The sequence below is a fragment of the Danio rerio genome, chromosome 20 (assembly GCF_052040795.2).
Source record: "Danio rerio strain M-AB ecotype USA chromosome 20, GRCz13ab, whole genome shotgun sequence".
Classification (NCBI taxonomy): Eukaryota; Metazoa; Chordata; class Actinopteri; order Cypriniformes; family Danionidae; genus Danio; species Danio rerio.
Genome location: NC_141040.1, coordinates 1,172,862 through 1,188,262, shown reverse-complemented (window position 1 = coordinate 1,188,262; position 15,401 = coordinate 1,172,862). Strand labels below are relative to the sequence as shown.

Genomic DNA, 15,401 nt, shown 5'->3' with positions numbered 1-15,401 from the left:
GACAGAGGCCAGGGAGACCTCGGTTTAACATCTCATCCGAAAGACGGTGCTTACAAAGCAGTATGGAGTCCCCGTCACTATACTGGGGCATTAGGACCCATACAGACTGCAGGTTGAGCGCCCCATGCTGGCCTCACTAACACCACTTCCGGCAGCAACCTAGCTTTCCCATGTGGTCTCCCATCCAGGTACTGACCGGGCGCAGCCCTGCTTAGCTTCAGTCGGCGACAATATGACGCCCCATTCACACGCCGATGGAAGCGTTAGCCAATCAGATCCCTGTATGCAAATCCACTAGCTAGACAGTGGCCTATTGCTGACTGTGAATTACATTGGCTGATGCTGCTATGACGATCGCTTCAGCCCCAACTTCAGTCAAGCGTTGACGCTTAAGCCCCGTGTGAATGGGGCGTGAGAGTTGCAGCGAGCTAGCTGCCGGACATGAAATATCACTGTGTGCTTTTCAAATAACTACTATTGAACATATTTATTATGAACATTTCGACAGACAATTTTTACAATATATGACCTTGTAGTGGATATTAGTCTAGTGCAGGGGTGCCCAAATTTTTTCTTATGAAGGGCCAAAAACCAAACTTGATTGAGTATAGTGGGATGAAGGTAAATATAGCTGCCATGGGTAAATTCCTAATTTATTTAATAATATTTAAAATGACTAGAAAACATTGTTTTGTATTAACTAATATGGTATTTTTAAAAACATTTTTATATTGAACTTATTACATTAAAAAAAACTATAATTTTTTAGAACACAATCAATTTAATCAATTTAAAACAGAATTACACTAGTTTTGTCTCGATTCGCTTCTGTGTAGCCTGTCAATCATGACTGGTTTTACATTTTTAAAAATCTGATTCGTTTACAACATTGAATTAAAACATTTAATTTCAGTTTGCGTTTTTTTGTAACTCAGCAATAAAACAAATTTAAAAAGTTTACATCAAATTAGAAATGACGATCTCTCGGATGGATCTCTTTACTCCTCCTCTCAGATGGGACGGTGGACCAAATCAAAGGTTACAATGGGCCAACTTTGGGCATCTCTGGTCTAGTGTATCTAAACATTGTTACCTTATTGAGTCCTTGTAGGATGGAGTTTAAATAAAGTGGTTTGTCAAGCCCACTCACCTGTGTGAAGCACACTCAGAAATGCACAATGAGTTAGGGTTTTCGTGTGGTATGTTGAGGAGGAGAGGGGTTCCTGGTTTTTGGAAGCTTAAATTGTGGATAATATTTCAGAAGGATGATTGGAGTCGAGGGCTCTAACAGCTTGTAAGAAACTGTTGAGCAATCAGGTTTAACACTCCAAAAATTTCTTCCTGATGGCAAGAGCTGGAGGCCACTGTGGAAGGAATGGTGGAGTCGGTCACAATACTGGTACTTTTGCTGGATCATGGTGAAAGGAAGATGTCCTAAAAGGAATGGAGAGGGGCACTGATGATCTTTTCAGCTGCTTCACTCTCCACTGGAGGGTCTTGCGGTCAGCAGCACTACGTACCAGTATTTAAATGTTAATATTTAGATGCACTGTCCCTAACGCCCCATTGACATTGACATGAGGAGTCAGCACTTCCCATTCACTTTGAATGGGTGACATCAGGTGTTGCCGAACTGCACTGTGGATCTGTCGACGCCACTTTAGTGGTGTTGCTCGCTGCAGAAGTTGGGACTTTTCAACTTTTCAAGTGCCGATGGAAGCGTCAGCCAATCAGATCAGTTTATGCAAATACCCCAGCTCAGACAGTATCCGATTGCTGACTAGTTTCATTGCCTGACGCTGCTATGAAGGTCACATCAGCCCTAACTTAAGATACACTCTTTGTCAAGCGTTGACGCCCTTTGTGAATGGGGCGTAAGAGTATATGAAATGAAGCTAATATTTTTGCAGATCTGAATCTAGAAATTGTCCAATCCTTTCCCTGCACGCAAGCTCAGAGGAAAATTTTCAGACTACAAATAAACCTCTAGTCATAAAACACAAACAAAGATGAGGACCAAAACTCTTTATTTCATAGTGCGCAGAACAAGATGAGAGAAAACCCAAAACACTAGTTTTTTTTGTTGTTGAACACAATAGAAAACAAATCTTTTTTTGCAGAAATTATGCAGATAATACAAAACAACATTGGGGAAAGAATATAGGTCCCACTTTATATTGTGTCCTTAACTAATATGTACTTACACAGTAATTAATAGTTTGTTACGATGTACTTAATGTGTAAATGCATGTATTTACTGTGTACTTATGCTTGATTAAATACATGTATGTAATTACATCTGTAATTAACTTTTGTAGTTGGGTCAGTGACAAAACAGGTTTGGTAAGATGGGAAATTTTAAAATCTTTTATAAAGTTGATTTAAAAGCATCCGTCAGATATTTTAAAATGTACAGATTGTATTAATGTTGATTTTATGTAAATAAAATAACATTTACACCATTTTTTACACACATTAAGACTGAATGCACCTGAAAATGTCAAATGGTGTAACTGCCAAAAATTGTGAAATATTAAATAATTTACTCCTCCTAAATGATATGCAAGTGTACACACTGAAATAAATACTTCATTTTAAAATACCACAATAACATTTATTTTATTCGCATTATCTCTAAATGTACATTTTAATGAGTTTTTGCAATATTCGGCCAGACACATGCTAAAAACACATCTGATTTCTAAATAATCTTTGACAAATTATGTAAAAAATGTTAAAAACTATTTTATTACACTAAACTGGGTGTTTTAATTTTAATTTCACATTATTTCCATGTACATAATTATATTTTTATGTAAAATACTGGTTACACTAATTGACACAAACCAGTTACACCACCTGACAGTGTTGCTTCTACAGCCAAAGATTTTGAAATTGACAATTAAAATCAATTAAAATTAAGAATGATAGTCAACAATTTTAGCTGAAGTGATTTTAATTTGTTTTAAATGTTAACCAAAATGTTTGGCAACAAGAAATCATCATGGCGCATGAACGGTGTATCCATGTCTCATATTGTAATGACAGTTGAGGAACAATATCTGAGGGGGGTGGGATTGTCATTGACAAATGTGTTTAGAACAATGAAACCAAGTTGCTGAACTTTAATACACCAAGTAATAACATCCTTTACATTAAATGTGTGGCCCTCATCAATAGAATATTAACAAACTAAAGAAACATGTTTAACATTTAACACCTTTTCCATCACTGTTTCTTTTCAGTTGGCTTAAGTAAAATAAAAATAAGTAGATGATATTAGAAAAAAATCCACTATTTTACTTCTAAGCTATTTAGAAAGAATTTGCCAAACACTGTACGTAAAACACTAGTACGTAAGAACTGCTGCTTTCTCGTTGTTGCCTTGGTGCTGGGATTAAAGGCCAATTTTTGCAAGCATACATGACTGACTGACGACAAATCATTTCTTAAGTGTATCCACAACTTATCCACAACCTATTTATTTTATACAGTTGAAGTCAGAATTATGCATAATTATTATTAGTCCACATGAGCTATTAGCTCCCCTGTTATTTTTTCCCCAATTTTGGTTTAACAGAGATTTTTTCAACACATTTTCAACACATTTTTTCAACACATAATAGTTTTAATAACTCATTTCTAATAACTGATTTATTTTCTCTTTGCCATGATGACAGCACATAATATTAGACTGGATATTCTTCAAGACACTTCTATACAGCTTAAAGTGACATTTAAAGGCTTAACTAGGTTAATTAGGGTAACTAGGCAGGGTAGGGTAATTAGATAAGTTATTGTATATCCATGGTTTGTTCTGTAGACTATCGGGGGGGAAAAGCTTAAAAGGGCCAATAATTTTTTACCTTAAAATGGCTTTTAAAAACTGCTTTTATTCTAGCCGAAATAAAACAAATAAGACTTTCTCTAGAAGAAAAAATATTATCAGACATGCTGTAAAAAAACAAAACAAAACGGATTTAAATTCAATGAATGTAAATTCATTTGTTTAGCAACGTCTGACTTGTTCTTCACAACTTTTCATCATTAAAGTTCCTCCGAGTCACCTCCAGTTGTTAATAATAATAGTAAAACAGCGAGCGCATCAAGTATGAAAACCTCCAAAACTTAAGGCTGTGTGCACTCAGTCTATAGAGGCTTGTCAACCTTGTTTCATTTCCCATGTTATTTTTTTCTTTTATTTAAAAAATAAATTCCCTAGTGCTCTTTAACAGAGAGAATATTATTGTCAACACATTTCTAAACAAAATAGTTGAAATGACTAAAATCTAATAACTGATTTCTTCCGTAGTCTTTGCCATGATGACAGCACATAATATTTGACGAGATAATTTGTAAGACATTATTCAGCCTAAAGTGACATTTAAAAATGTAATTAGGTTAATTAGGCAAGTAAGATTTATTGGCCAAGTCATTGAGTAACTGTGGTTTGTTCTGTATTTAGGAAGGCTAACAATATTGACCTTAAAAACTGTTTAAACAATTTAAAAACTGCTTTTATTCTATCCAAACTAAAAGAAATAAGACTTTCTCAAGAAGAAAAAAAAATACATACAACATTTCAAAGGAGGGTGATACAGTGGCTAATGTGGTTAGCACAGTTGTCTCACAGCAAGAAGGTTGCTGGTTTGAGTCCAAGATGGACCAGGATGGCTTACTGTGTTGACATGGGTTTCCTCTGGGAGCTCCAGTTTACCCCACAGTCCAAAGACTAGCGGTATAGGTGAATTAGAAAAACTAAATTGACTGTAGTGTATGAATGTGTGTGTGAATGAGAGAGTGTGTACATTATATTGTGTGAATATAAACATGGATTAACATAAAAAAACATTCATATTGTGCAGTAAAATAACTTTATCCTAGGTTTACAGAGCTTTAATAGTAAGGTTGTGGATTAAGCACCTATTTCTCAAACAAAAATAAATAAATAATCTACACTATGAACACAAATAGTTCCAAATAGTAGTTTAATTTATGTCACATTATTGATCAGCATCATGAACTAATGATATTTGACTAAATTGACCCCCAACAGAAAGACTCCTGCAATATGAGTCAAATGGTGTAACCAGTTACACCCCTTGACATTTCAACTTAAAATGAAATTTGACAGGCATTATCATTAACATCTGTGTAAGCACATGGGCTTGGTGGGAATATTTCAAATTTAACTTTTAAATATAATACTTATTTTTATAATATTGAACAATTATCAGTGCATTTTTGGGGTCTTACCATTTGACATGCATATCTAAGAATAGCTGACCATACCTTAAAAAGGTCAAAGTATCTCACATTTTAAAAAGAGTTACTAACCTTTGCATGCAGCATTTAGTCTTATCAAGAGTTCTTCTCTGTGATCCAATTTCCTGTCTAACTGTCTTGTGCACAATATTAACAAAATGGCTCAATAAATGGTGGTTACACCATCTTGACATATCAGAAATTTGAGGTGACAGACAAAATTCCCCAAATGAATTATAATATTTAAAACAATTGTGCTATATTTACCTTTATTTACTATTAAATATGTCTAATGTAAAATTATGCCAGACTAGCCAATAGGATGCTTCATTGAGGCTTTCACATTTTTTAAACAAGATAAACTATTTGGTACCAATTTTTTTTGGTTACACCACATTGACATTCTTGCAATAATCCCCTAAAAATAATCTTAAAATTGATAAAAACCAAAAAAATTTTACTTGGTCCTCAAAATAGAGAATGTATGCAAGTAATTTGCTTATTTATTTTGAAACTGTAACCTACTTGAATTTATTTAAAAGACATGGACACAAAAAAAATGAGCGTCACGTCATTGACCCAGTTACATTTGTAAATACACTGTTGACCATCCCTTACACCTTAACCCACCCTTAAACCTACCCATACCACTAAATCTGTCCATAACCCAACCTCTATCCCAACTCAAAAGTGTTCTCAAATACATTATTAACACAGTAAGTACATTGTATTTATTTATTTTTGACGTATATTTGTTAAGGCCACTTAATATAAAGTGGGACCAGAATTTAAAATCAAGCGTGACCGCAGATCATGTGCAAAACAGAGTACATTCTTAAAGATTAAAATCAAAGTGTGCAGCACACATGACACAAACACATCATTGTCTGAAGTGGACGCAAGCGGCTGCTCTACTGTCCAAAGTGCTTCGATACAAGATACAAACAATCCCATTTTACTGCAATCAGCAGTCCAGCTCTTCATCCTGAAGCGTCTGCCCGACAAACACAAATATCTCACACACTTTCCATTCCTGTGCAAAATAATGACTGAGCTTCAGTACCCAAGCTAAATAAAGTCTTCAGGTAAACTGACAGGAAAGTCTTCATGTTTAACTCAAGAGTGCTTTAGAAAAATCGCTGACAGGACTGACAAGAACACAAAATCCAGTCTGAATTTGTGGTTTGTTAATGAAGCTTTCAGATGAATAAACCTTTTCGGTAACACTTTATAAAAACTACACACTATGTATTATTTATTAAGCATTAGCACATAGTGATTTCATCATCTGTTAAGCATTAACTCTACATTAATAAACGCTAGTAAGCAGTTTATAACTGCAGATACAAATACTCTATTCTTGACCTACAACCACATTTATAAAGTGCTTAATAATTGTACTTTCATATCTTGTTAATGATTTATTTTTTATATTTACAAACCAGTTATTTAAGCATGGTTGGTTGCATTTATTAACATACGAAGTGACTCTTATTATATGCCTGAATAATAAGAGTTATAAATGTTAATTTGAACAGTTTACTAATCATTTACTAACTCATTATGAATGATCTTAAAAACATTGACTACTCTTAAATGCAAATGGTTTGTAAATAATGCAATACTCAATTTAGTCATAAAAAATTAACCAGTCAAAAACGGTGAAAGTACAAGTATGAAGCATATTATAAATGTGGTTATAAGTCAAGAATAGAGCAATTGCAGCTGCAGTGATAAACTGCTTACTAATGTAAGAGGTAATGCTTAACAGATAATGAATTCACTATGCTAATGCTTAATAAATGATTCACAGTGTGTGGTTATTATAAAGGGTTACCAACTTTTCCAATATTATAATACTTTTTGTGTCGTTATTTTGGTGGTCAAAAGGACATCATTGTGCAGATGTCTAATAGACGTCATGGTTTTGACATCGATTGGAATTCGGACTTTTTCTGATGTCGCTTTGACATCAAGGTGCTCACTTGTGGATAATGATGTTCTGCACTAATGAGTCTTGGTTTTTTGCTGTGATATTCAGATGGCAGAGCCAGAATTTGTTCCTGCCACCATCAACCCGAGTATTGTTCTTCACCACGTCCATCACTTCATGTTTAACTCGAGAGTGCTCTACAAAAACTGATTACAGGACTGTCCTGAATGTTAGATGCCAGTTTGATGCTTGTTTGTGCATTTTGTGTCGTTCAAAAAGGCATCATTGTGTGGGTGTCAAATAGACGTCATGGCTTTGACACCAGACCGATTTGCAATTTTGACGTTTATTGATGTCGATTTGAGATCAAGGTGCTCACTTGTGGGTGAAGATGGTCTGGACTAACAAGTCTTGATTTGTTTGCTGCGACAGTCAGATGGCAGAGCCAAGATTTGTTCCTGCCACCCAACAACGTTGTTGACCACATCCATCACAGTGGCATACAAACAAAGTTGTGACAGTTTTTACCACTCAATCACCCGTGATTCACCCTGCCTTTACATAGTTCCAGTTTGATGTGGGCAATTGGGTTTTGTGGGGTTAGAGAGGTGTCGTCATCAGGGTGCACACTTGATAGGGGAAGATGGTCTAGACTAAGAAGTCTTGATCTTTGCTGTGATATTCAGATGGCAGAGCCAGGATTTGATCCTGCCACCATCAACCCGAGTATTATTCTTCACCACGTCCATCTCTTCATGTTTAACTCGAGGGTGCTCTACAAAAATCAATTACAGGACTGTCCTGAATGTTTGACGTCAGTTTGATGCTTGTTTGTGCATTTTGTGTCGTTCAAAAAGGCATCATTGTGTGGATGTCAAATAGACGTCATGGCTTTGACACCAGACCGATTTGCATTTTTGACATTTATTGATGTCGTTTTGACATTAGGGTGCTCACTTGTGGGCGAAGATGGTCTGGACTAACAAGTCTTGATTTGTTTGCTGCGACAGTCAGACGGCAGAGCCAAGATTTGTTCCTGCCACCCAATAACAGTGTTGACTACATCCATCACAGTGGCATACAAACAGAGTTGTGACAACAAGAGTCCTAACTACTCAATCACCCCGTGATTCACCCCGCCTTCAAATACTTCCAGGAAGTTTGATGTGGGCAATTGGGTTTTGTGGGGTTAGAGAGGTGTCGTTATTTTGGTGGTCGAAAGGCGTCATTGTGCAGACGTCAGATTACTTTGCATTCTTGATGTCGTTTGACATCAAGGTGCACACTTGATAGGGAAGGATGGTCTGGACTAAGAAGTCTTGATCTTTGCTGTGATATTCAGATGGCAGAGCCAGGATTTGTTCCTGCCACCATCAACCCGAGTATTGTTCTTCACCACGTCCATCACTTCATGTTTAACTCAAGGGTGCTCTACAAAAACTGATTACAGGACTGTCCTGAATGTTTGACGTCAGTTTGATGCAAGTTTGTGTCGTTCAAAACGGCATCATTGTGTGGATGTCAAATAGACGTCATGGCTTTGACACCAGACCGATTTGCATTTTTGACATTTATTGATGTCGTTTTGACATCAAGGTGCTCACTTGAGGGCGATGATGGTCTGGACCAGGGGTCACCAACCCTGTTCCTGGAGAGCTACCTTCCTGCAGAATTCAGTTCCAACCCTGATCAAACACACCTGAACCAATTAATAGTACCTAAAGCAGCACTTGATAATTACAAACAGGTGTGTTTGGTCAGGGTTGCAACTGAAATCTGCAGGAAGGTAGCTCTCCAGGAACAGGGTTGGTGACCCCTGGTCTGAACCAAAACAAGTCTGGATGTTTGCGGTGATATTCAGATGGCAGAGCCAGGATTTGTTCCTTCACCACGTCCATCACTTCATGTTTAACTCGAGGGTGCTCTACAAAAATCGATTACAGGACTGTCCTGAATGTTTGACGTCAGTTTGATGCAAGTTTGTGTCGTTATTTTGGTGGTCAAAAAGGCATCATTCTGTGGATGTCAAATAGATGTTGTGGTTTTGGACATGTTTTCGACATTTACTTCCGGGGACTATTGTGAGGCTCCATGAAAACCGGAGTCAATGGAATTGTGGTCCATCCCATCAAGTTCATCATTTAAGGGTGCTTTATTAAACATCTGACCCATCCAGTAGTCCTCTGGATGATCTATCAAAGTGAGTCAGTTTGGACCTTCAACAGTGTTTTGAGGTGTTCAGACATCTGCTCTCTGCTGCAGTGTTTGTGTGTGTGCTGAGGAGCGTGGTCTCCTACCCAGTGTCTGGGCGGTTTGGGCAGGACGCTGGGGGATGGCGGCTCGCTGAATTTTGCACCGGCGTACGTCTTCTCTGCATCCGAGGATGTGGAGGCGTTCCCCTGCTTCAGGATGTTTTCTGGGCTCTTCTCTGTGGAGGTGAGCTTGTCCTGTCTTGCGTTTATTTGGTGCTTGCTCTGATGTGTCCGTCTGTTTAGGTTGTCTGTGGTTTGCTCCAGCCGGCTGCAGTTCAGGACAGACGCTCTGCTGATCTGGCTTCCTCGTTCTGCAGTGCAGGACTTCGGCTGCTGTAGACAAACATGAAACACACAGCTCAGGTGATGTCTTGTCTATGATCGTTTCTAATTTACTTTGTGATCTGAAACATCCAAAAAGTGTCAGCGATTATTTTATTCATAAGTGGCGTCAAAGCGCTGCTGCTAGAGGGATACAGCTGCGGTAGAAATTTAACGAGAATTATTATAGAACCCACACCCCAACCCTCACAGTATTGTATAAATAATAATTATTGTTGTAGATTTTCACAAAAATGATGCTATATTGCTTTGAGCATCTGCAGCTGTATCCTATCTAGACTTTACCGTGCCTTCAAGGCAAGCCATTTCACTTAGTGGCAATCTTTAAAGGTGCAGTGTGCAAGTTTGACCCCCAGTGGTTGAACTAGGTATTGCACTCCTGGATCAAAACAAATGCAAGCGCAGGTTGCCAGATTGAGAACAGGAGAGGGTAATTTAAACTGTGCTCTAAATAAAAGCAATAGCACCACATAGAAGGAATATTTTCAATTTAAAAGGAGTTTTTGTATCTACAACTGATCATGTTAAAGAGGTTCTCTTTAACATGATATCTATGAGGCTCTCTCTGGGGACCGCGAGATACGTCCGGGGAGGTATGTATTCAATCGTTTTTTGTTTTCGCGGATCTGCAAGAGGCCGCTGTGCGCGCTTTTTCGCGTCTCGGGCGCCTCTCGGGAGCGCGCCGTTCTCGCGCGAAAAGCCGCCGGATCCGCTGACCCGGCCGCCCTCCTCTTCCTCCTCTAAACCCGAGCGACAGTTTGCAAAAGCCGTCCAGAAAAACAAGAAAAAAAAAGCAAAAGCCCTCGTCTTCGATTTCGACCGCGTTTTCGGATCCCGCTGCACTCTCGCCCTTATTTTTTGGATTCCGTTTTTCATCTTACCTGATTTCTGGAACCGCTGTTCCCCGGACTCGATCCCGGTCGTCGTACCCGCGGCCGGCTCCTTTTCCTCCTCCGGGGCCTCCGCTCCGCCGACGCAACGATGTGAGCTAAGCGGACTAACTGGTTGCATCGGGAAAGCCCTCCACTCGAAGGCAAGCTGTCGGCCGGCGAGCGCGAAGAGGAGGAGTGGCGCCACACCGCCCCGCAGCGTTCGCTCGAAAAAAACTAAACGCGTCCTTACATACCTCCGGCCATGTGAATCACCGTCTCCAGAAACGTCCGCGGGGCTACGCTTCCAGAATGAGCTTGGGTTGCAATTTTCAGGACCTAATGTTTCATGTAATGTCTACACCAACGTGGTAAATCATAAGAAACGTTTAAATTTATTACAGCATATCATAAAACATGCAATAGTTTCACTTTCTTGTTATATCTATGTAAATTAGATGATGTTTACGCAGCACTAATAATGTGAGAGCAAGTTTTGGCCAAGAAAAGAAAAGAAGTTAAAAACAACTAACCTCCATTCCAATATACAGATATATGTCAAACTAATTTTAGATATTAAGATCTTAACAGTTTGTTAAACTAGTGATAGTTTACTAGACTACTTCTATGGCAAAGCTGCAATCACACTGCACTTTTCACTCCATAGACTTCCATTCATAGTCATGCGAATGCAGCAGAACATAAACGCAAGCACGTGTTTTGCATTTCACTGCATTCGAAAGTTCAAGCTTGGTGAATTCTTACCTGCGAAATCACATCAGGTGATTAAGTGAGACCAATAGAAGACTATTTATAATTAGAAATTTAATATATGGTGCAATCGCTCACTTTTATAAATGTCTAATGATATATTGTTTAACCCCGCCACTTTTCACAGCGCCGTACGACAGACTTTTGCAAGCACAAACTCTAGTGTGACCGCAGCTTAAGTAGCTTTAGACATAAATGTCTGTTAAATGACTAAATGTAAATGTAATTTCCATGACTTTTCCAAAACCTTGTGGGTTTTACAAAAGTCTTCCAGACCTGGAAAATGCCATGTGAAAACTCCATGACTTGCCAGGTTTACCACGACCGTATGAACCCAGATATGATGGTATTTCTATGTTTTAGAAGAGTCAAAAACGTACATACATCACCTTTAAAGTGCCTCTCCATCTCTTTAAACGGTGAACATCAAATTCTCCAAAACTGTTTGCCACTATTACGATTAAATTTAGTTAGTTGTTGTGTCACCATACCAACTACAATAAACACGACAGATAAATTCAAGTATTTACAATAGTGTAGAGTTGAAAACACTGTTAATTGTTTTAAATTACTAGCTTTCCCTACTAAAAAACAGCTTAAACCAGCCTAGGCTGGTTGGCTGGTTTTAGTGGGGTTTAGACCACTGGTTTCCAGCCATTTCCAGCCTGGTCTTAGCTAGTCAGGCTGGGAGATGACCAGCTAAAACCAGCTAGACCAGCCTAGCCAGGATGGAAGCCCAGCCAAAAGCAGCTATGTCCAGCTTAAACCAAACCAGGCAGGTCAAGCTGGTTTTAGCTGATCATTTTCCAGCCAGACCAGCTAAAACCAGGCTGGAAATGAATGGAAACCAGCCTGGAAATGGCCAAAACCCCTCTAAAACCAGGCTGGTCGACCAGCTAAAACCAGCCAACTGGTTTAAGCTGGATTTTTCAGCAGGGTTTTTATGTACAACAACTGACAAAGCTAAATCTTCAAAGTGATAGTTCACCTGATAAATGAATTTCTGAAGTCATCATTTACTCATCCTTTACTCGTTTCAAACCTGTATGAGTTTCTTCCCTTCATTAAACAACACACGTAGATAATTTAAAGAAATATGGAAACCTGTAACCATTGACTTCTATGATATTTACTTACTATGTGCGTCAGTGGTTACAGGTATTCAGCGTTCCTCAACATATTTTGTGTTCAATGGAAGTAAATTGAGGTAAACAGTGGGTACATCTTCATTTTTTGAGGGGTGAACTAACCCCTTAACCCAATATGTGAGACACCTCCGCCCCTTGCATAAAGCCCTTTACCTGTTTATTGGGTGCTGGTTTGGACTGAGCAGGTTTGAGCTCTTCATTAGCGCTGCCTCTATGGATGTTTGCTGATGTGTTGTTGGCTTTGCTGTGAACGTTTCGTCCTCTTTTCTTCAAGAGCACTTGCTTTGATCTGTTAATCTTCACTGCTTTATTGTCCACGCTTGATTCGACACGACGACCAAAAACATCGCCCAACATGATATCAAGCGAGCTGTATAGATGTCTGGTGTTTGTATCGCGAACGCGTCCAGACGCACTCAAATAGATGGCGATATTGATCTTTGAAATTCTCGATCGATTAGGTCCACATGGAGAAAACAATCACAATCAAATGTTTTGATCTGTGTCTTCGCTAATACCCATGAATATCTATTTATAAAGTGCTTCAGAGTTTAAGCATAGCCGTCTTTTTCTTCATCTTTTTCCTAAATGGCTGTGCGCTGCAGCAGACTGCGCATGCGCTGACCGTTACATCATATTTGTTTGCAAACATTTGAGGACGTTAAATACTGAAAATAGAGCGCTTCGATATTATTAACATTGAATGATATGTTTAAAAACGGCCACATGTGTTATAGAGGTTTTCAATGTTTTAAGGTCAACATTTTTGAACGTATCCTTGTGTTGGTACCAGGTTGGCACACTATAATTAGAAGACAAGTTAGACAACAGAAACACACGTAAAACATGTGCTGGAAAAGTTGGCGGTTCATTCCGCTGTGGCAACCCAGATTAATAAAGGGACTAAGCCAAAAATAAAATGAATGAATGAATATATATATACACACACACACACATATATACACATACACACACACACACACATATATATACATACATATACACATACATACACACATACATATAAATATATATATATATATATGTATTTATATATACATATATGTATATATATAAATATATATATATATATATATATATATATATATATATATATATACATACACACACACACACACACACACACACACACACATATATATATATATATATATATATATATATATATATATATATATATATATATATATATATATATATATATATATATATTTATACACACACACAAACACATGATATATCATTATGACAATATTATTCTGTTTTCATTGTTAGGGTAATGCTTTATGTTAGATAATAATATTTTTTTAAACATGATATATCTATATTTTATACACATGTAGTTTTACATTTATATGAACGCATATTTTTACATTAATAGCCTATATGCAATCTTTATCTGAACCGACAGCAAATTTACTTAATAACACAAGTACAAAATTATCAAACATATTGCTTTAAACATTCAAAAATCTGTACAGCTCCGGGGTCAGGAAGTGCTCAGAAGATAATATCCTACATTATTAATTTACATGCGTTTCTAAAAGATGAAGCTTATTATATAGATATATTAGATAAGATTATATAGGTGATTGGTAATGCAGAGCTCCTCTATATATAACACAATAAAACTAAAAAAGGGGGAGAAACACCAGCAAGTTTTTAAAGAGATCAAACCTCAGCAAATAAAAGGGAAATATTGCAACAAATATTGTAAAACATTACTGTTTCCATAAAACGAAACTAAATAACGTAATTATTATTATTATTATTTTGTGTGGGTGGGGGGCAACTTAATATTGTAATGCGTTACTTTTAAAGCTAACGTTTCCCAACACTGATTTATTTTATTTGCATTATTAAAAAATAAAAAGAGACATGCTACTGCTGCTGCTGGACGTGTCTGTACGCACAGCGCCTCCTGCTGGCCGCCAGTCGCCACTGCTGAGGTTTTCAGCGAGTAACGCACTGAACCGCGGGACAACGTGCAGAAATACTGTTTACCGGAGAGAAGCGGACGCCTCATGGAGCTCATCTCATAAAACCGAGTCGAAGAGCAGCTTTTCACAGCGCCAAGTTCTTAATAAAGTTGTGACGCGCTCGTTTGGACTGGGCCCAGGCAGCGGGTCGCCGTAGATCCTCCAGCCGCCCGACAAGGCTCGAGCCCCCGGCAGCCGACCGCGGACTTCCCGCTCGGGAATCGGCGGGAGAATGTCGCAAACCGGAGCGCCTCCCCGCTGGAGGAACTGTCCCAGGAGAGGACAACCTGTGGCCGGTGAGCATCTCTGGCTGAGTTGTCAACAAAGCTGGATCTGCTAATGCACACACAGTCTCTCTCTCTCAATTCAAACTTGCTTTATTGACACATGTACCGCCACTGTTTACACCAACTGCAGCATACGAACACACACCACACAGTGATGCCCTCTCTCATTGATATAATGTATGAGATTGATAGTAACGTGCTGGTTTTGGAGAGCATAACTCAAGCCTTTAGCTGTGTGCCTGCAGCTTCGTGAACCCGGATTAAAACTCTTAATGCCTTCAGTCTAACAGTAGCTAATGTAGCATTAGCATGTGCTTATTCATAGCACTGGCTGAAAAGCGCTAGCATGGCGCTGGGTCATACGCCAAAAACAACCTAGCGTTAGCTGAATTAATTGTGTTTTAATTGAGGAACATACTCGATACGCCAAACTTGTGTGTTTTGTCTGGTTTTGAATTGAGTGGCTAGTCGGTTTAGCTCGATTCACGCAGGTCAACAGCAGTACGTCACTGTGAGGGCGGAGGGAGGGTGTGT

At 38.4% G+C, this 15,401-nt stretch overlaps 3 protein-coding genes across 10 annotated transcripts in view; 2 read left to right on the top strand and 1 right to left on the bottom strand.

The window, feature by feature from the left end:
• Positions 1 to 15,401, top strand: part of lats1 (large tumor suppressor kinase 1) — a 777,671-nt gene that overhangs the window by 137,322 nt on the left and 624,948 nt on the right. The gene's annotated exons all lie outside the window — the stretch shown is intronic.
• pnrc1 (proline-rich nuclear receptor coactivator 1) lies at positions 7,315 to 13,186 on the bottom strand. 2 transcript variants are annotated; one of them, XM_087296215.1, is made up of 2 exons: positions 12,734 to 13,186; positions 7,315 to 9,780 (listed from the first exon to the last, which is right to left on the bottom strand). In XM_087296215.1, the coding sequence occupies exons 1-2, from the start codon at positions 12,935 to 12,937 to the stop codon at positions 9,394 to 9,396; spliced, it is 591 nt and encodes a 196-aa protein (XP_087152341.1). In that variant the 5' UTR covers positions 12,938 to 13,186; the 3' UTR covers positions 7,315 to 9,393.
• The window catches only part of rngtt (RNA guanylyltransferase and 5'-phosphatase), a 176,688-nt gene continuing 175,821 nt past the window's right edge, over positions 14,535 to 15,401 (top strand). For 6 of the 7 annotated variants that reach the window (XR_015517531.1, XR_015517530.1, XR_015517532.1 and 3 more), the window contains exon 1: positions 14,535 to 14,876. Coding sequence is in view for 1 of the 7 variants with exons in the window: in NM_212867.2 (NP_998032.1) it covers positions 14,813 to 14,876 (64 nt within the window). In the remaining 6 variants the exon portion in view is untranslated. 7 annotated transcript variants of the gene reach the window in all.